The 21,684-nt window shown below is 46.3% G+C and overlaps 2 protein-coding genes across 8 annotated transcripts in view; one reads left to right on the plus strand and one right to left on the minus strand.

The window, feature by feature from the left end:
• The window catches only part of BRI3BP (BRI3 binding protein), a 30,303-nt gene extending 17,559 nt beyond the window's left edge, over positions 1-12,744 (minus strand). For 2 of the 3 annotated variants that reach the window (XM_077159566.1, XM_077159565.1), the window contains exon 1: positions 12,450-12,744. In XM_077159566.1, coding sequence (XP_077015681.1) covers positions 12,450-12,665 — 216 coding nt within the window. In that variant the 5' untranslated portion in view covers positions 12,666-12,744. Of the gene's footprint in view, positions 1-11,494; positions 12,020-12,449 lie in introns of those variants that run through there. The other variant, XM_077159567.1, reaches the window with a different exon arrangement.
• The window catches only part of DHX37 (DEAH-box helicase 37), a 39,886-nt gene continuing 30,284 nt past the window's right edge, over positions 12,083-21,684 (plus strand). For 4 of the 5 annotated variants that reach the window (XM_077159560.1, XM_077159562.1, XM_077159561.1 and 1 more), the window contains exons 1-3: positions 15,973-16,154; positions 20,035-20,204; positions 21,452-21,564. In XM_077159560.1, coding sequence (XP_077015675.1) covers positions 16,049-16,154; positions 20,035-20,204; positions 21,452-21,564 — 389 coding nt within the window. In that variant the 5' untranslated portion in view covers positions 15,973-16,048. Of the gene's footprint in view, positions 12,200-15,972; positions 16,155-20,034; positions 20,205-21,451; positions 21,565-21,684 lie in introns of those variants that run through there. The other variant, XM_077159563.1, reaches the window with a different exon arrangement.

The following is a 21,684-nucleotide window of genomic DNA, read 5'->3' on the forward strand; positions in this document are numbered from 1 at the left end:
CTCGGCAGCATTCCGCCAAGTGCAGAGAGAAATGTGGGGATAGAAGACAGCTGGCCTCCATCAGCCGAGCCTCAGGAGTTCGCTGCAAAGCTGCTTCATGCCACTCCCAGTTTCTCCCATAGCCTGTGACTGCTCTCTTTTGGTAACTTCTCTGCTTTCCTCCGCCTGGTTTCTGCCTCCAACCCATTTCACCCAAGGCTCCTCCAGGCAGCAACCTGGAAGCGCAGGGACGGGGGTTCTTAAATTCAAGCAGGATGAGAACCTCCTGGGAACCTGGCCCTCTGTCTGCCTGTAACTCCCTGGCCTTCTCCAGGCGACTCTGCAACACACTAAGTTTGAGAGCCACTCTGCTAGGTGATATTTACACGTGGAATAAAATTCTGAAACTATGAATGGGTATTCAGTGACAGGCAGGCCACCTGACTACCCTCCCAGGTGCACCCAACACCTGTCTGTCGTTCCTTAGAGGCGTCGTGCAAATAATAGCAAACACACATCGTCCCCACATCTGGAAGCCTGTGCTCGGAGGGCTACAGCTTTTCTCGTCTCATACTCTCTCTCGGAGTCATTCAACCTCAGACGGCACAGAGCCGCCTCCTGCTTTTTAAATGATGGTGCACTTGCAGCCACTGGGAAATATCCTATCAATGGACACTTAGGTTGTTTCCACTTTCTGCTGTCACAGAGCTGGAAGGAAATCCTTGCACGTGTGCCATCTGGCCCATGCGTGGGGTATAAATGCTTCTAAGTGCTGGCTACATCATTCTGAACTGGAGGTCCTGGTTGGACTGTTCCCCTACAGAGGGGAGAAAGGAAAAGCAGGGATTAACCAGTGACCAGGAGAGGAGAGTGCTGGGTGCTTCAGTGATTGCTCTGGGGTCTAGAGCACAGGCCCAAGCATGCAACTGTTGGTTCAAATCCAGCTCTTATTTATGGGGGTGGTGGGGGTGGTAAGGACATATTATAAATATTCTTAGGCTCTCCTGGAGTCCAGTTCTTCAGCTAACAAACAGAAGTAATGGTATATATCTCATGTTACCAAAATGGCATAATGCATGTGAAAGGCTTGTTCGTTCAGTCTGAGCACATGGTAAATGTTCAAAATGACTACTGATGTCCAATATTCAGACAGAAGCGAAGTTTCAGCCTTAGAAAACTGGCAAGCTGCAAGCACTGGTGGGATGTGCACATGTGAAGGCCTGGTACCCATCAACGGACGAATGGATAAGCAAAGCAGTCTGGCCCTACGATGGAATATTATTTGGTCATGAAAAAGAAAGATGTTCTGATATGTGCGACAACAGGGGTGACCTTGGAAAACGTGATGTTGAGTGAAAGAAGCTGGGTGGGATGGCCACACATTGTCTGGTTCCATTTCCATGAAACATCCCAACAGGTAACTCCACAGAGACAGAAAACAGAGGTGTGGTTCCCAGGGATTGTGGCAGCCAGGGAATGATAGCTGATAGGTGCCACGAGGTGATGCAAATGTTCTAAAACTGATTGTGCTGATTTTGCATAACTGTGAGAATAATAAAATGCACTGAAGTGTGTTCTCTAAATAGGGAAAGTGTATGGTGTGTGAATTATGTCTCAATAAAGCTGTTATTTTTAAAAAATCAAAGGGTTTCCATAAAAACCAAAAGAAGACCTAATGGAGAATGCCAGAAGGCAGCCTACCTGACAAAGAGGAGAGGTCGTGGGCCCTCGCTTTCCTGGGGGTAGGACGGGGAAGGATTTTGGAGGAAAACCTGCCAAAAACTAGTATGAATCAAAATCATGACCATGAAAGTCCCCTTGTGGGAATGGTGAGAAAGGGGGAAAATTCAACTTTCCCAAGTGGAGAATTCTTGAAATTCTCACAAGCAGTGGGGACAACCAACGCAATGGGCTGAGCCCCCAATCTTGGGGTTTGTTCATATGAAACTTAACTCCACAAAGAATAGGTAAAGCCTACTTAAAATTAGGCCTAAGAGTCACCCCCTAGAGAACCTCTTCTGTTGCTTAGATGTGGCCTCTCTCTCCAGCCAACACAACAAGCAAACTCACTGCCCTCCCCCTGTCCAAATGGGACATGACTCCCAGGGGTGTGGACCTTCCTGGCAACGTGGGACAGAAATCCTAGAATGAGCTGGGACTCAGCATCAAGAGATCGAGAAAACGTTCTAGACCAAAAGGGGGAAGAAAGAAATGAGACAAAATAAAGTGTCAATGGCTGAGAGATTTCAAACAGAGTTGAGAGGTTATCCTGGAGGTTATTCTTACACATTTTATAGATATCACGTTTCTAGTTAACATATATTGGAGAGATTGGAGGGAAGTGCCTAAAAATGTAGAGCTGTGTTCCAGTAGCCATGTTTCTTGAAGATGATTGTATAATGATATGGCTTTTGCAATGTGACTGTGTGACTGTGAAAACCTTATGTCTGATGCTCCTTTCATTTACAATATAGACAGATGAGTAAAACAAAGGGATTAAAACTAAATAAATAAGAGCAAGAACAAATGTTAAAATAAACTTAGTAGATTGAAATGCTAGTGATCAATGAAAGGGAGTACTAAGGGGCATAGAAAAAATAGGGGAAAGAAAGGCTAAAATATATTGGGTAGATGGAAATACTAGCAGTCAACGAGAGGGAGGGGTAAGGGGTATGGTATGCATGAGTTTTTTTTGTTTTTATTTCTTTTTCTGATTGATGCAAATGTTCCAAGAAACAATCATGGTGATGAATATATAACTCTGTGATGAATTGTGAGTTATTGATTATGTACCAAGAATGGAATGATCAAATGTAAGAATGTTTGTATGCAGTTATGTTTAAAACAAAACAAAAAACAAGCGCATGAAGAGAGGGCCTTGCAGAAATTCCACCTCTGGGCACACATCCCAGATCAGTGACTCTCCAAGTGGAATCCCCAGGCAGGACCATCTACACTACCCAGGAGTTTGCCAGAAATGCAGATTCTTGGCCCCCCGAGGACCCTCTGTGGCAGACCCTCTGGGTGGCCCCTCCCTTGCCACAAGCCTTGCAGGAGTTCGGATGCGGCTCCAGCGAGCGGGCGGTAGCCCTAGAAACACTTGAACTTAGGACTCGAGAGACCCGTGCGTTCAGAGCACTAGAGCATACGGTCCGGAAGAACCTGAATGCAAACCAACAGAGGAAGAGATACTGAAGGGGGTGGCCTAGCCATACAAAGGAATGCTACGTCACAGCAGCGAAAATAAACAAACCCTGGTTAGGTCCAACTGCAGAGGTAAATCCCACAGGTCAAGAAACAGAGGACAGCGGGCATCCAGGGTTATCACTTTTTAACATGAAATTCAGAATGTGGCAAAACGGAACAATATACTGCTCAGGGATAGACACTGAGGGGGTAAAGCAGGGAAGCAGAGCTAGGTAGTGGTCACCCCAGGGCTGGGCTTACCTCTGGGGGTGGGGCTGGGGGTCGGGCTGCAAAGGGCAGCCCCGGGCCGCTTGCTTTGGTACCTAACCAGGGTGGAAGGCATGCAGGGATTCGTTTAGTTATCATTCTTTTTTGCTTTTAGCAGCTTAATTGGTATATAATTTATATACCGTACGGTTCAACTGTCTAAAATATACAATCTAGACAATTTCAGTGTATTCATAGAGCCCTGCAAACAGCACCACAATCTAATTTTAGAACATTTTCATAGTTTCGAAAACAAACCTCATTCCCATTAGCAGTCACTCCCCATTCTTTTCCCATAAACCCAGGCAACTGCTATAGATTTGCCTGTTCTAGATATTTACTATAAATGGAATTATAGAATATGTGGCCTTTTGTGTCTGACTTCTTTCAGCATGTTTTCAAGGTTCATCTATGCTGCAGCATGTATCAGTGCTTCATTCCTTTTCATGGCTGAGTAATATTCCATTGCATGGATGTACCACATTTTGCCTATTCTATTATAATCCTTTAAAGTACATATGATTTACAGCCATGTCGCAATATAGAGTTCTTTTTATAATTTGTTCCAACGGAAGAAAAAGGAAAGTTGTCCACAGCAAGGCTTTTGTGCGTAAAGGATAGCAGGCCTTTTCAACGTCACCAAGTCCCCGAGAAAGGGCATGCAGCAGCAGGTTTTTGGGGAGGAAGAGCTATTCCTACTCTCACCGCTGAACCTCTCTGTGCCTCTGTTTCCTGACCTGTAACAGGGCACCAACAGAGGAACCAGCGCCAGCACCTGTAAAGCCCTCAGCACAGTACCCCAGCACTTAGCATGTAGTCAGCAAAGCAGAGCTGCCACAGTTGTCATTGTCAGGCTCACACCTGGTTGGGTGGCAGCCTGACATGCCCACATGGCAGAGGCCCAGCCACAATGGAGCAAGCACCTAGCCGTGCAGCCCTCATTCGAAAATGGGTGCCCCGAAACCTGCTGCACTTGGAAAGCCTGCACACTCCAGCATGGCTGGCCATGCTAAAGAATGGTGCAGGCCATATGCTGTTTTAGGCTGGGGCCAAGGTCAAGGCTACCCTGAAAACTGACTGTGCCGATCTGAATCTGTGGTGGACCCCAGAAAAGCCATGCCCTTTAATCCTCATTCAATATTGCTGGGTGGGAGCATTTTGATTGTTTCCATGGAGATGTGACCCACCCAATTGTGGGTGGTAACTTTTGATTAAATGATTTCCATGCAGGTGTGTCTCCACTTACTGAAAGTGGAGCTGCTTACTGGAATCCTATAAAAGAATAAACATTTGGGAGAGAGTCCCTTTTTGATAGAGCCACAAGAAAGCCAGCAGATGCCACCATATTCGCCATGTGCCCTTCCAGCTGAGAGAGAAACACTGAACATCGTCAGCCTTCTTGAATCAAGGTATCTTTCCCTGGATGCCTGTGATTGGACATTTCTTTAGACTTGTTTTAATTGGGACATTTCCTCGGCCTTAGAACTGTAAAGTAGTAACTCATTAAATTCCCCTTTTAAAAAGCCATTCTGTTTCTGGTATATTGCATTCCAGCAGCTAGCAAACTAGAGCACTGACCAAGGGGTGGGATCAATCCAGGGAAGGTACCATCACTGCCTATGTAAGCATTCACTTTGGAAAACTTCCTCCCTCCCATGTGGGACCGGCCCTGCTGGCCTTGGTTACTGGCTCTGGCCATAGGATACTTTGACCCACTAGGTTGCTGTGAAGATAACAAGAGCCCCAAGGGGTGTTCCAGCGAAGCCCAGAGTGTGGAAGCAGTTCCGTCAAAAACGGGGTGAAAAACTGCACCGGAATCACACCTGGCATGTGGCTCTATGAGTTCAAAGGAATATGGGGGGGGGGGGGTCAAGGAACGTGGGAAACACCACCATGAAGACGCACCTGGGAATTCCAGACTGTGGGAAACTCTTCAGGACAAGCAGCTTCTCCACCAAATAAAGTGGCTTGGAAGAGACTACAGGGGATGGGAGGGAAAGTGAGCCATTAAAACGAAGAGAGACTGAAATCAAGGTGATGGTGTGTGTCCTTGACACGATGGGGCAAGAATGCACATCACCTCTGTCATCTCCCTCCCAGAGCTCCAGTTTTACCATGAGGAAAACATGGAACAAACCCCAACTGAGCAACATTCTATAAAATACACCTGCCCAATATTCCTCAAAACTGCCAAGGTCATTGAAAACAAGGAAAGTCTGAGTAATGGTCACAGCCCAGAGGAGCCTCGGGAGACACGATGCCTAAATGGAATGGGGTACACTGGATAGAGATTCTGGAGCAGGAAATGAACAGTAAGGAAAAACGAAGGAAATTTGAATAAATGGTGGACTTCAGCTGATAATAATGTATACACACTGGTTCATTAATTGTAACAAATGCATCACACTAGTACAAGACGGTAATGATAGGGAAACCAGGTAGGGTTGACGGGACTTTGTACTTACTGCCTTTGCAATTTTCTTCCAAATCTAAAGCTGCTTACAAAAAAAGTATATTAAAAAAGAAAGAGAGAGTTCAGACAGAGTCAAGATGCTACTCTGGAGGCTACTCTTACGCTAGCTTCAGCTAGATATTGTTAATTGCCAAGGTTTGCCAACCCCCAACCAACACCATTCCTGATGTTAATCCTAAACAACACCTGGGACTTTATCCGAGATTCTGCAAAAGTTTCATGCACTAAGATCACTTTCCAGAAACATACAACCTCCAGATGGTTCCTAGGCCAGGTAAGTCCTGAAACCCTGAACACCCAGACTTTCTAGAACATCAACTAGTTCCAGCCCCCTACCCCACATTGTAGACACTCCTTTCCAACATGAAAAAGTTAAAATGGGCAGAGCCCAAATACCCCTAAAGACTGAGAGAAGGATCAAAGGAGAAGGTGGAGTTATAACAGAGAAGATAGGATTTAATAAATGAATATGACTGCTGAATCATTATAGCAATATTTCTTTTAGTCTCTGGTGTCTTGGAGCAGCTAGAAAAACCGTGGAACTGTAACCCATACCAAACTCTGAAATCTGTTCTACAACTACTTGTTAAAATATACTTTAAACTTTATTGCTTTTTTGTATATATATATATTTCACAATGAAAAATATTAAAAAATAATTTGGAATTAGTGCAAGAAACAAACAAAAAAACAGACTTAAAAACATATTAAGGAAATGCAATGTATACACCTTGCTTGGGTCCCAATTCAAATGAAGTAAATTTTTTTAAAAATTGGGGATACAGCTGTTAGAAGAACGGGAGAAAGCTGAGCACTGGTCGAGCTAAGTAGTGGGTGAGGAGGGAGTATTACACTCTTCTCTTTGCCTTCTTGTATGCTGGACAATTTTCAGAGTGGGGAGATGTAATCTGGGGAAAAGGGAACCAGTTGAGCAGACTCAGGAGGCCTACAGCCCAGAGAAGCGAGGCCTGGGCCATCTCCAGGGGAGGGAACAAGACGGCTGGAGGCCCAGGGATTCCATAGCCCATCTTCTCTGCAACACCACAGGGCCCTGGGTGATGGTGGCCATCCTGCCTTCCTGCATTGTCCTCTTCTGATGTACACTGGCCTGCCCCACCTGTTGCAAGGGCAACATGTCTTGATGAACAAGCAGGGAGGGTGTGAGCATTTCTGCAGCTCAGGGGTTTGCAAAGCTACTGAAGAGTGCAGAGAAACAATGAGCTGAGACTCTGAGGGAAGGAAGATTAAAAAAATACAAGAGGGCCGACCATGTGTGAATCACAAAGGGGAAAAGGTATCTCCAAGGCGGAGGGTATGTCTAGCCTCAATCAAATGGTGGAGTGAGCCTTGCAGTGGGACAAACTGACACCACAGGCCCAGAGGGCTGCCACAGGGGACACAGACCCCTAGGATAGGTCAAGCCTACTTAAAATTAGGCCTAAGAGTCACCCCCAAGAGAACCTCTCTTGTTGCTCAGATGTGGCCTCTCTCTCCAGCCAACACAATAAGCAAACTCACCACCCTCCCCCTGTCTACGTGGGACATGACTCCTGGGGTGTGGACCTTCCTGGCAACGTGGGACAGAAATCCTGGAATGAGCTGAGACTCAGCATCAAGGGACTGAGAAAAACCCCAGAATGAGCTGAGACTCAGCAGCAGGGGATTGAGAAACCCTCGACCAAAAGCGGGAAGAGTGAAATGAGACAAAATAAAGTGTCAATGGCTGAGAGATTCCAAATAGAGTCGAGAGGTTATCCTGAAGGTTATTCTTACACATTAAATAGATATCACCTTGCTAGTCAAGATGTAGTGGAGAGGCTAGAGGGAACTGCCTGAAAATGTGGAGCTGTGTTCCAGTAGCCATGTTTCTTGAAAATGATTGTATCATGATATAGCTTTCACAATGTGACTGTGTGATTGTGAAAACCTTGTGTCTGATGCTCCTTTTATCTACCTTATCAACAGACAAGTAAAACATATGGAATAAAGATGAATAATAGGGGGAACAAATGTTAAAATAAATTTAGAGTTAAATGCTGGTGATCGGTGATCGGTGAGGGGGAGGGGTGGGGGGTATGGTATGTATGAATTTTTTCCATTTTCTTTTTATTTCTTTTTCTGAATAGATGCAAATGTTCTAAGAAATGATCATGATGATGACTATGCAACTTTGTGGTAATATTGTGAACTACTGATTATATATATAGAACGGAATGATCAAAAGTTATGAATGTTTGCATTTGGTGTTTTCTGGTATTTTAAAAAAAAATTTTTTAATTAAAAAAAAAAAAACAAAAAACCCAGTGAGATACCACATCATCCCCACAAGGATGAGTAAAATCCAAAAAATGGATTTTAAAAAAAAAAAAGGTTGGCGAGAATACGGAAAAACTGGAATCTCAATCCACTGCCTGTGGGAATGTAAAATGGCTCAGCCATTGTGGAAAACAATCCACTGGTTCTTCAACAAGCTGCCATGTGACCCAGCAATTCTACTTCTAGGTATATACCCCCAAAATAATACTGGCAACAGCATCATTCACGACAGCAAAAAGTGGAAACAACCCAAATGCTCATCAGAGGAAGATAGGATAAATAAGATGTCCATCCACACAATGGAATATTCATTCAAAAATGAATGAAGGACTGATTCATGCTAAGGCATGGATGAACCTTGAAAAGAAACCAGATACAAAAAGCCACACACTCTATGACGTCACTTATGTGAAATGTCCAGAACCGACAAACCTATAGAGATGAAAAGGGGATTAGCAGTTGCCTAAGACAGGAGGTTTGGGGGAAATGGGGACTGCTAATGGTTACAGGGTTTCTTCTGGGGGTGATGAATCTAAAATTGATTGTGGTGATGGTGGTACAGCTCTGTGAAATACTTAAAACAGCTGACTTATGCACTTCAAATGGGTTAATTATACGGTATGTGAATTATATCCCAATAAAGCTGTTTTTTTTTTCTTTAAAGTCTGGACTCTTCAGAAATGTCAATGACATAAAAGCTCCCCAGCCATCCAAGAGGGAAGGGGCCTGTGACAGACAAAAAAGAAGACATGAAAACAACTATGTGATATTGTGAGCCACTTATTGTACACCACATATGGAGGGTCTGTATGTTAAGAATGTATGTGTTTGTACGTTGTTTCATCAACAAAAAATTAAAAGAAAAAAAAGGCACAAAAACAAATACAATGACCGATTGTCATTGGGCCTTGTGTTTTCTAAGTTTCCTAGACTGGACCAGTGGTTCTGTAGGAGAGAGTGTCAGGATGTCTGCAACTTAATTTCCAAAGCTTCAGCCAAAGAAAAGTGTGTGTGTTTGTGTGTGTATTTGTGGAAAAAAAGAGAGAAACAAGTTTAGGGAAAAGAATGTGAACAACTGGTGAATCTAGGTGACAAGTTCACAACCACTCGTTCTAAGTCTTTCAACTTTTCTGTAGTTTGAAATTCTTCAAAATAAAGTTAAAGGATTGCATGCCACGACACGGACAAACCTTGAATACATTATGCTGAGTGAATACGCCAATCACAAAAGGACAAATATGGCGATTCCACTTAGGGGAAATACCTAGAATAGGCAAATTCATGGATACAGAAAAGAAAATTAGAGAGTGCCAGGAGCTGCAGGGGGCAGAATGGGGAGTTATTGCTTACTGGGGACAGAATTTCTATCTGGAGTGATGAGAAAGTTTTGGTAAGGGATAGTGGTGATGGCACAGCACTGCAAATTAATTCATACCAATGAATTGCACTTAAACATCATTAAAATCCAAATTTTATGTTCTACATATATGTACCACACTTTTAAAAAAAGCTAGAGGATTAAAAAATTAGTTAGGAAACACCATCTTGGTTATGGTGTATACATATGTCAAAACTTATCTAAGTGAACACCTAAATACGTGTAATCTATTGCGGTATAATGTCAACTAACACGTCAAAAAAAGAAAATCTTTCCTCAAAAAAAAAGGGGAAAGAAAAGCTGTTAAAATCTTAGTGAGAAAAAGGACAGGAAAGTGTCAAGGTTATTTTGCTCAAAATCCTTTCTTACAAATAGCAAATAATGCAAAAACAAGAAAGACCAGCAGTTCAGCAGGAAAATGTCAAGGAAAAGAAAATACCAGTGGATTCTGAATAAATGAAAAGACTGTCTCATCCACAACAAAACCAAAAGTTTAATGATATACTTTGGGTTGTTGAGTTTGGGAACCAGTCTCAATTGTGGCTGGTGGATGTGTCAACTGGTATTAACTCTTAAGTGGAAAAATCTTAATTTTCTGCCTCTCAAAATTAAAACAGCACATGGAACAGGAACTGTGCAGAAAGTACAAGCAGACAAAGCTAAATTATGCTGCGAGAAGTAAGGAGCATGGACACCTGAGGGGTGACCTGTAAGGGAGCACAGAGGGGCTTCTGGGGGATGGAAAGTTCTTTTTCTAGACTTCCTGCTGGACACATGGCTGCTGGGTCACAGTTGGTGACAATTTATTATGCTGTGTATCTGTACTTGCAGAAAAGAGCACAAATTATAGTTCAGTTGAAAGCTGTAAAAAAACACACAGACTCTTTGACTCAGCAATTCCATTTCTAAGAATTTACCAATGAATGTGAGCGTGTTCACACGCCTTATATATATATCGCAAGACCTTCTCTGCAGTTTGGAGTGGCAAAAGATAGGAATCAACAAAAGGCCAACCGTTAGGGGTGGGTTAAACAAATTATAGTGCTTTCTTATAATAATCTGTTCTTTGCAGCCTTGCAAAAAGAACCAAGCAAAGCTCAATGCACTGATAAGGTCTGACCTCCCAAAATATATCAATTTTTTTAAAAGGAAGGCACAGAATAGCATACAGAGTGCAGAACATACCAAAAAACTAGCAATGGGGTTAGAAGGATCTAATACTTATGCTTAATATGCTCAGACTCTCTGGTTGCTTTGGAAATGGGAGAGAGGGGTTCAGAGGTAAGAAGATTTAGTTTTTAACCTTTTGAACAATTTAACATTATATTCCACACAACAATGACCTTATTTTAAAATACCTATAAATATTAAAAGCTTCTTAAAACACAAAACAACAAAAGCAAAAGAACAAGGGAAAACAGGCCAGTTTCTCAGCCTGACATTCAAGATGCCCCACCTCATAGGTCCAAGTTCAATTTTCCCCATGCTCCTGATACACCCACGGTGCAGGCAAACTGCAAGGCAGCCCCCTGAACCTTGCCCCATGCCCCAGCCCTTCCCTTGCTTTCTGTCCCCTACCCTGCCCCTCCAGGCAGGAGACCTGAATCCCTCCCTTTTCCTCCTCTTGTCCTGTTCCTTTGGGTGGCATCACCTATTCTATTTTGTAAAACCCAAGTCCTGTGTGCTCTGGCTGTCTCTTCCCCCTGCCGCAGCCATACCCTGCTCCTAGCACGGGGCCAGCCCTCCAGAAGGACTAAGCCATGTGGCTTTGCACCCTAGTCAGGAAGAAGTACTACTAATAATAGCAGCTAGCATGAATTCGGCTGATACTGGGAACCAGCAAAGTACTAGGAACTCATTACAGCCTCATAAAAAGAAGGGGTATTACCACCCACCTTCAGCAGATAAAAAACGGAGGCTCAAAGAAGGTGGCAAAGTCACGACCTGAACACAAACTTCCCACAACTCTAAAACCCTAGGGTTAGCATAGAATAGAGAGATTACTAGAAGGAACAGCATGTGGGGTACCAGGGAACCGCATGCAGCTCTCCCCAGTAACTTGGGCAGACGTTGACCCAGAAAGGTGCACCCATCCTCTCCCCTCCAGGTCCAGGGGGTCCGGTGGGGGGAGCCCCTGCCCCCCTCCCGAGTGCCCGACACCATTCACAGGGGCTGCAGTTTCCTAGACAGCCCCGAAGTGCCGGGCGCACGCTAGGTGCTCAGGAGGGAAACTTTGCCAAGTTGCCAAAGCAACAGAGCCAACCGCATCGTTCCCTTTCTTTTCCGGCAAAGCAAAATTAAACCCAAATCATTTGAAAGCAGGAGGAGGAGGGCCTAAGGTGCTCAGGGGAAGTGGGTAGGGGAGCGAGGCTAGAAGAAACGCGGTGCTGCTCGGAGAGCTTGGGGACGAGGCGAGGGCGGAAGCGGTCAGGGCGCCCCCTGGGCGGCGGCCACCCGCCTGCCTCATAATAGGTGCTCAGCAAACGTGCTCAGTCAATGAATGAATGAATGAAAGGCGCGGCCGGCGTCGCTGGGGCCCGGGAGAAGTCCCAGCCACGCCGCCCTCGGGGGCAAGGTCCAAGGAGAAGTGCTGAGTGTAGGTGAGGACGCCCCAAGGCCCGGAGCCGGAACGCCGGGACCCGACACTTTCCGGGCAGGCCCCAGGCGCCGGCCGGACACTCCATCCCCGACTCCGGCACCCCGTCCCCGGGACCCCGTCCCCGGCACCCCCGCCCCGCGCCCCGGCCGAGCCAGCAGCCCTGGAGGCCTCGCGCGGCCCAGGCCGGCCCATCGGAGCCAGGTGCGCGGCGGCCGCGGCAAGGTGACCGCAGGCGCGGGCCCGGCGCCCACCTTCTGCGCGGCCCGCACGTTGTCCTCGCCGAACAGGCTGCTGACGCTCTGCGAGAAGGTGGTGGCCGTGCGCCGGTAGCTGTTCTTCTCGGCGCCGCCGCGGCCCCGCGCCGCCTGCATGCCCGGGGCCAGCCCGAGCAGGAGCAGCAGCAGCAGCAGCCCCGGCGCGACGAGCGCAGCCCGGGCCCCGGGCCCCCCGGAGACGCGCGCGCCCATCTTCGGCCGGCGGGGTGCGGGCTGCGGGACACGAGCCACACGCAGGGACGCGGCGGGCTGCGCCGGGAACCGCGCTGCGCCTCTGCCCGCGCCCGCCGCCGCCCCGCCCCGCGCTCCCCGGCAACGGCCCTGCCCACGCGCGCCACGCGCCGCCGCGCCCCGCCCCCCGCCGCCCGCGCCGGGCCGGCCACCTGGCCCCAGGGCACCGCGGCTGCTCGCGTCGGTGGTCTCCCGGCCCCATCCGCCCGGAAGCCGCCCTGGCCTGGTGGAGTTTAGACATCTTTTTTAAACACTTTTCTTTATTTTTAACTTTTTACTGTAAAAAGCAGCCCCTATTGCCTGTAAAACTTGCCACAGTTTCAACCGGGTTGAGGACTGCCATAGAGTTGGAAATGTGAAATAGCCTCGGATTCATGATCCCCCCCGAACACCACTGCCGATCGCGAGAGCTCCAACCCATCACTCTGGAATTCTTTTTTTTTAAGGGAAAAATATCAAGCTTCTCTCTTGCCCTTTCTGAACAAATTTGCATTTCAGAATCACCAAAGAGTTGAGAAAAGTTCTTTTTACAAAAGTCCAGCCAATAAATGAGGAGAGAGTGACAGCACGAGAAAGTCCCTTGCACCCTTTAATTTAATTATGGACCCAGGCCGCAGCCATCAAAAGAGACTGAACCCAGAGGTAGAAGCTTGAAGGACAAACTTGAAAATGAGGGGATCAAGTTGTCTCCACCTGAACCCGCCGATCAGTCTTCGTATCAGGAAATATCCAGCGCCACCTATGATGGATTTTTGCTAAAACTCAGCTGGACCTGAATATCCTTGGGCCGTTAGCCCTCACCAACGGTTTACAGGAAATACGGGGTGGGGGTGCGGGTGGGGTGGGAGGAACAAGTCAGAAGAAGCAATCAAGTGGGGCATTCTGCAAGGCAAATGACCCAGTTCCTTTAAAGAAGAAATGGCATAAAGGGGGGGGGGGGGGTATTGATTTTAAAAGACTTAAAACCTAATAACCAAATATAATGCAGGTACCTTTTTTGTATTCCAAATCAAACCAACCAGGGAGATGAAACTTCTTTTTCTTTCTTTTTTTTTTCCCCAATCCGATGCGTAAAAACAATGCCTCTTACTTTTTAACTTAAAATTTTGGGGGAGCATTCCTGGTGAGGTTTCCATTCTCAAATCCCTTGATTCTCTTCCTTTCTTATTGAGATGTACAATAAAAGCAGAAAAAAATACATAGCATGAGTGATGAATTTTCACAAACTGAACAGACATGAGTACCCAGCACTGAGATTAATAAACAGAACATTACCAGCCTCCAGGATTTCTCTTTTGTTCCCTCCCATTCATTCTATCCCTCCAAAATGCAGGGGATTCATTTTTTGCCTGTTTTTGAGCTTGATGTAAGTGAAATCACATGGTATGACTCTCTGTGCTTGGCTTCTTTTTTTTATTTATTAATTTAAAAAATTAACAACAAACAAAAATATTAAAATATCATTGCATTCTACATATATAATAAGTAATTCTTAATATCATCACAGTTGCATATCCATCATTTCTTAGAACATTTGCATCAATTTAGTAAAAGAAATGAAAAGACAACAGAAAAAGAAATAAAACGATAACAGAAAAAAAAAGATCATACATACCCTCGCTTTCATTGATCACTAGCATTTCAAACTAAATTTATTTTAACATTTGTTCCCCCTATTATTTATTTTTATCCCATATGTTCTACTCGTCTGTTGATATGGTAGATAAAAGGAGCATCAGACACAAGGTTTTCACAATCACACAGTCACACTGTGAAAGCTATATCATTGTTCAATCATTATCAAGAAACATGGCTACTGGAACACAGCTCTACATTTTCAGGCAGTTCCCTCCTGCCTCTCCACTACATCTTGAATAACAAGGTGATATCTACTTAATGCGTAAGAATTACCTCCAGGATACCCTCTCGATGCGTGGCTTCTTTTGTTCAACGATGTATTTATGAAATTTGTCCATGTGGCCTTGCACCTTCCTCATTTATAGGATGTTCTTTGCATCATCTGGGAGCTAACTTCCACTTTAGGCTATCAAAAGCTAAATAAAGTCTTTGATATGCAAGATTTTAGAAGAAAATGTAGGATAATGTACCAATACCTACTTAATATTTTTTAAATGGATGCACCTTTAGTTTACGTAAATATATTTAAAGAAGAAACTGTGGATTTCTATCATCCTAAACAATAAAACCCATGAAAACTTGATATGCTAATTATACTTATTTTTTGCAAAATACATGGAAATTAATATATAACTGTTAGAAAATGTTCATATGTATACTAAGAAAATCCTCTCCTGTACCACTTAAAGGGCTGGGGGGTGGTGCAGCTTAGCTGAATAAAATCACATTCTTCATTCATTCCTCCCTTCCTTCAACAACTATGTATTGCTTACCTACTCTGCCGCCAGACACTGTTGGTAGGTTCTGCAAAATACTTTTCATGAGGCATTTTAAAAAATAACTTCACTGGTCCTAAAATTCTAAAATAACGTTTAGTGCCTTTACCTTTTTGTGTGCATGATAAAATGTGAACGTTTGCTTGAGGAATTAGTTTTTTTTTTTTTTTTTTTAAAGGAAAGACAGAGAGAAGGAAGGAAGGATAGAAGGAAGGAAGAGAGGAAGAAAGGGAAACATCTTTTAAACATTTTCTTGTTTTATTGTATTTTTGTTTCTCCGTTTTCGTTACATGGGCTGGGGCCGGGAATCGAACCGAGGTCCTCCGGCATAGCAGGCAAGCACTTTGCCCGCTGAGCCACCGCGGCCCCCCCAGGAATTAGTTTTTAACAGAAGAAAATGCAATAGGATCTAACAGTTCACTTCGTGAGATAATTACAAGATTCGGGAAATACATAAAGACCACGCGGTGATGTGGTCATGAGGCCTGAAAGTTTTTATACTTTTCGTCCCTGTGAAGGAAATACTTGGTGCCTTTTTACTACACAACTAATACATGCTTGTTGCTAGAATACCAGAAAATGTAGCTGAGCAAAAAGGGTCAAATTATTATTGGTAGATACTTGACATTTAGAAGCTCAGGCTACAGCGGGTGAGGACAGGCCTGGGTTTCAACTCAAGTCTCCGCTGCGACCTCAGGCCTCGCCCGCTCCCCTAAATTGCCCCGCCCTCCCTACCTCTTGGTTCATTCCCAGCCCTGGCCCCGCCCCGTGCCCAGCCCCGCCCCTCAGCCTTTCTGATGAACCGCAGATCTCGCGAGAGTGTTATCCGGAAGTTGCGCGGCTAAGGTGGTGGGTTGGGAATCCACGTGGGCTGGGCTTGGGGCCTCGCGGCGGCTTGGACAGGCGGGAGAGGAGCCCAGTAGGTGCGCCATGGGGAAGCTTCGCCGGCGGTACAACGTGAAGGGGCGCCAGCAGGCGGCCTCTGGCCCCTCGAAAGGCGCCCCCGAGCCGCCCGCGGTGCGGCTGGAACTGGAAGGTAAGGGGCAGCCGAGCGGGGACTTGCTTCCGGGGGAGGACTCACGTAGAGGCTCGCTGACTGAGCCGGCCTGTGGGGGCCGGGGGACCTTCCGAACTGTACCCAACCTGCCCCATTTCAGATGATAACGAAGGAGCAGGGGAACGAGTTGTGCAGTGACAGCCTAGCTTTAGAGGTGAATGTGGAACAATACTCAGAGTTTCTTTTGTTTAGCCTCTAGGCCTATATAGAGGAGCAGGGAGAATTTGGACTAGAAAATGGGGACATTCCATCCACTCCGATGACTTCGATGTGATCGCTTTGCCAGCGAGCCCTCATTCATTGTTCAGCTCAAGTCTTTCTGCTCATCCCTAGGTTGCTGGGCGTTTCCACTTGGACTCTAAGTAGGAACTGGGTGCCAGGCACTGTTCTTGGTGCTGGAGACAGAGCAGAGAAGAATAAAAACTAATTAAGAAAATCCCTGCCCTCTTGAGCTTACCTGCTTATGGGAGGAGACAGGCAGAGATAAACACGTAAAATATATGGGCTTTAAGTTCCAGGGAGATAAAGCAAAATAAGTGGCTGGGGGGGTGGCTGGGTTCCATAGGGCTACCGGGGAAGGTCTCACTAGAAAGGACTTTTTGAGTCAAGAACTGAAGGAAGCCAGAGTGGCTGAGGGAAAAAAACAGAAACCAAATCAGGTAGGGCCTTGGCTTTTACTCCAGGTGAGCTGGGAGCCATGGGAGGCTTCAGAGCAAAGGAGACACATGATGTGGAGTGATGTCTTAACAGCTTTACTTTAGCTACTGTGTTGAAGAAAAATGCTAGCCGCTTAAGGTAGAACCAGGGTCATCAATTAGGAGCTGCTCATTAAGTTAATTTAGGCACAAATTGATGGTGCTTGGACCAGGACAGTGCACCAGGGCAGGCAGAGTGATTCGGTTCTGGATATATTTTGAAGGTGGAGCTGTTGGGATTTGCTTACTGTCTGGATACCTTTGTAAGAGAAAAGGAGGTGTCAGGAATGACTCCTAGGCATTGAGCCTAGCCATAAAGGGAAAGACCAAGAGCTCAGTTTGGGATATGAGTGGTTGGGGCTGCCTGTCAGTGACCCAGGGAGAGAGGGCGGGCAGGAGAGGCAAGTCCCGGCTGGAGACAGCAGCTCGAAGTCCTCTGCTACGAGGGAGGGAGTGTGAGTGAAGAGGAGTGAATTCCAAGAATGAGTCCTGGGACACACCAGCTCTGGAGGGAGGGAAAGGAGGAAGAGCCTGCAGCAAAGGCGGAGCAGCTGTGAGGGGCGAGGAGAGTAGGAAAGTGTGATGGTCCTGGGATCAGCGAGAAGGACTGACCCTCTGTGCCAGATGCTACTGTGGAGTCTGGGTGAGAGAGAAGGACTGCTGGGTTTATCCCTGGGGAGGTCACTCCACGGGAACAGTTTTGGAGGAGAGCTGGGAGCCAAGCTAGATTGAGTAGGCTCAAGGATGTGGTACAGACCCCTGAAATTGAACATGTTCCAGAACTGAACTTATCTAGCAGCGTGATTGTAAGTACCAGTGAGGTCCAGACAGATGTCAGCATTAAGAAAGAATGGGCCATGGTTATGGAATTGGAGGGGGGGGTGCAGGAAGAGAAGCCTGCTTTCCTCGACCCACACTTAGCAGCATTCTATCCCACTCTCTTTGATCTAGAAGGCAGGGAGTGTACCAGATGGCTGCCAGTGGGGATTGGAGGTCTGAATTCCCTTCCTTGCAGTTGCACCGTTAGGCTGGGAGTTGAGAGAAATCATCTGACATCTCTGTGCCTCAGTTTTCATCTGTAAGGTGGGGCCAACAATAGTAGCCATCCATGTGCTTTTGGGGTTTTGGAGATGGTAATGGGAAGATGTGTTTATTTATTACAACGAGAATACTTTGAGAAGTCAAGAAGGCCCTGGAAGTGTCATGTGAAAGAGCAGTAACAGTGCAAAACGTGTGTGACCCCCAGGAGGGCAGAGATGACCAGGCTGATGGCTGGAACTGGGTTATCAGGGCAAAGGGGTCGAGGTCTCTCAGGCCCAAAGGATTTACGGAAAGTTGTTTGTTTCTTTTTTTTTTTTTTTGGCATGGGCAAGCACCAGGAATCGAACCCGGGTCTCCAGCATGGCAGGCGAGAACTCTTCCTGCTGAGCTGCTGTGGCCCACCCTGGAAAGTTGTTTCTAACATCAGGCTGAGACCTCTCCCTTGACACCACCTTTCTCAGGGGCCAGAGGGGGTCTCTTAACAATCAGATTGCATCCTGGCTTAAAACCTTCCAGTGACTTTTTTTCACACTTAGAATAAAATCCTGATCTGGCCGCTGCCCCCCGTTTGACCACCCTCTCCCACCGTGACCCTTTCTGCCACAGTCACACAAGCATCCTTGCTATCTTGCGGGCACACTGAGCATCCTCCTGCCCCTGGGCCTTTGTGCAGACTGAACTGTCTTCCCCCAGCTATCTGCTTGTCTGGCTCCCTCTTTTATTTATTTATTTTATTTTAATTTTATTGAACTATCTTCATATACTCTTCACCTACAGTGTATCCAAACTATACAGTCAGTGATTCACAATACCTTCATATAGTTGTGTGTTTATCACTGTGATCGTTTTTTGAACATTTGCATCCCTCTAGGAAAAGAAATAAAAAGGCAAATAACTCATGTGTCCTATACTCCTTTCCCCTCCCTCTCATTGACCATTTGTATTGCAGTCTACCCAATTTCTAACCCCTTATTCCCCCCTATTGTTTATTTATTTTTAGTTCTTATTTTTTTAATCTGTCCATACCCTGGATAAAGGGAGCATTGGACCCAATGTTTCCATAATTGCATGATCACATTGTAATTGTACATAGTTACACAATCGTCTTCAAAAATCAAATCAACTGGAACACAGCTCAGCAGTTCTCTGCCTGGCTGCCTCTTGCCATACAAGTCTTGCTTCGGTGACACTGTCTCAGAAGTGCCTTCCCCAACCACCCCAACCGGTATTGCCACGAGCCCCTTATTTATATTTTTAGCATATCTCCCTATTTTTTTTTTTTTTTTTACCCTGTAGCACAGCAGTTCTCAAACTTTTTGTCCTCAGGACCCTTTTATACTCTTGAAAATTGGGACCCCCAAAGAGCTTCTGTTAGTTTGGGTTATGTCCATCAACATTTGCCATATTAGAAATTGAAGTGGAGAAATGTTGGAACCACAAGAGTATATGAGCCATACTCTACTAGCTGTCAGAACGACAGTAACTTCTGATCTGGGGCCTGTGGTCAACTCCACTGTACACCATTTCTTTTTATTTTATTTCAGACCTACAGAGCGGACAGCTTGCATTGCTTGAGACGACCTCATTCTTCTTAATTAGGGTCTCAGAACATTTCCTACACTTTGCAACATTCACAGAGACTCAGGAAAGAATCATATACTGCTCGTGCTGGCAGCAGGCTGGAGAGGAAACTCCTGGGTCAGATATGAGACAGGGCAGGTCATTTCCCAGCTCCCCCCTCCCTTGGGGCTGGTGACAGGCTGAATCTGAGGAGTAGTGTGACAACTGAATTGTTCTAAAAAGGTCTAGATTGTGTACTCACAAACTGTTATGTTTAAAACTAGGCGTGATGTAATCTTTCTCTTAGGAGAAAGCCTCGGGTGTTTTATGAGACTAGCTTTGCCCTCTCAGAAGCCCTGAGAGGGAGACGGTGCCTTGAGGTCTGATGACCCCCCCCTTGGCTTGCTCGCATGTCGTCTGTCCCCACGTCTGCACGCACACACTGGTGGCAGCACCACGGGTGTGGGGCCATCTGTCTCACAGCTTTAGTGCCTGGTCAGCACCCCGGATGTCTGCGGGCTCGGGCTGCCTGGGCCATGGACACAGCCAGAGTATCTTTTCAGATAAGCGGACGTTGAAGGGAGTCGACGCGAGCAACGTGCTCGTTCTGCCAGGGAAGAGGCCAAAGAAGGCCAAGGCGCCACCCTTGTCCAAGAAGGAGAAGAAACCTCTAACCAAGAAAGAGAAGAAAACGCTCCAGAAGATCCTAGAACAGAAGGGAAAAAAAAGCCAGGTATGCACCGGTCCGTCAGACCACACCCAGCATGCGGGGAATGGGGGGCTGGTGGGGTGCGGCCCCCACGTGGCCCACAGAGCAGCGCTGCCCATTAGAACTTTCGGGGATGAGGAAAGTGGCCACACGACGCTACTGAGGAACTGGTGTTTTATACAGTTTTATTTTAATGGACTTTATTGTTTAGAGCAGTTTTAGGTTTACAGAGACTTGTGCAGGAAGTATAGAGAGTTCCCACGTCACACCCCCGCCACCCCTTTGCTCTGTCGTTGGCATTGTCTGTTAGTGTGATTCGTTTGTTACAGGTGAGCTGACCCTGTATTGATAGACTGTCAGTCATTAGAGCCCGCAGGTTACATGACGGTTCCCTTTTTGGGTTTTGAGAAGTGTGTAGTGTCGCATAGTCTGTCCGTCACAGAGGAGTTTGGCCAGGCCTGGAAGCATGCTTCGTTTCTCACGTCTGCGAGGCACAGAGTGGATAGGGGCTGGAGATGCTGCTCAGCCTCCAGCAGTGCACAGGACAAGAAGAAACAAATCAGCCAGCCCAAAACCTCAGCAGCGCTGAGCTTGGCAAACCCTGGTGTAGAGTTTTCATGAGATTCACAGAGGTTTTTGACAAGGCTACTTCAGGGTGTTGGACTCTTCACCTGGAGACAAGTCTGTGTGAGCAGCTATTGCTCTGTGGCCAGTTCCCACACGAAGTGCTTTGGCTGTTGTGGCTGGGTCTTTTTTATATCCGTTTCAGTGTTTTTTCTCCTGCCGTTCTATGCCTTGCTTTTTAAAATTAATTGTGAAATCAATGTATTGAAGTGTATATAAAGCATATGTGTACAATTGCGAAAATAATAAAAGAAACATTCATGGGAGTCTGAGCAAACTGGAGAAAAATCGAAGGGCCTGTCAGCAGACAGAAAGCTGCCACATTCCCTAGACTAGCTGGGAGGATTGCATTACACAAGCAGATCACAATTCCTTTTCTCCATCTCCTTTTGGTGCACACATCTGGATGGTCAGTAAATCTACCATCTCACACAGTGGTGCAAAGAGAGCCTTGTTTATACTCCAGCATCCCAAGCTCCCTGTGTTAGATGACATAAGAACAGTGAGCAGCAAAAGAATTGTGTTTTGTCCTTTCTTTAAAAAGACTGTAGGTGTTAGCAGTGCCAGCGTTTTACTTAAACTCTCATTTCCCTTCTGAAGAAAAGTTCTTGACGCCGCATGTGTAACCTGTGTGTTTCCTTCCCCAGCGGGCAGAGATGCTGAAGAAACTGAGTGAAGTCCAAGTTTCAGAAGCTGAGATGAAACTCTTCTACACCACATCCAAACTGGGCACTGGAGAGCGCATGTACTGCACCAAAAGGTGAATCTGTTTGTCCGTCCTGAGCCCTTTCCTCCAGGACCCCGGGCTGGGCCTTACAGGTCATGGCCCCTGCCTTGGGTGGATGGCATCTTAAGGGCATGCCTTTGAGGGGGTCCACGT

This window comes from Tamandua tetradactyla, chromosome 5 (genome assembly GCF_023851605.1).
Source record: "Tamandua tetradactyla isolate mTamTet1 chromosome 5, mTamTet1.pri, whole genome shotgun sequence".
In the NCBI taxonomy this organism is placed as follows: domain Eukaryota; kingdom Metazoa; phylum Chordata; class Mammalia; order Pilosa; family Myrmecophagidae; genus Tamandua; species Tamandua tetradactyla.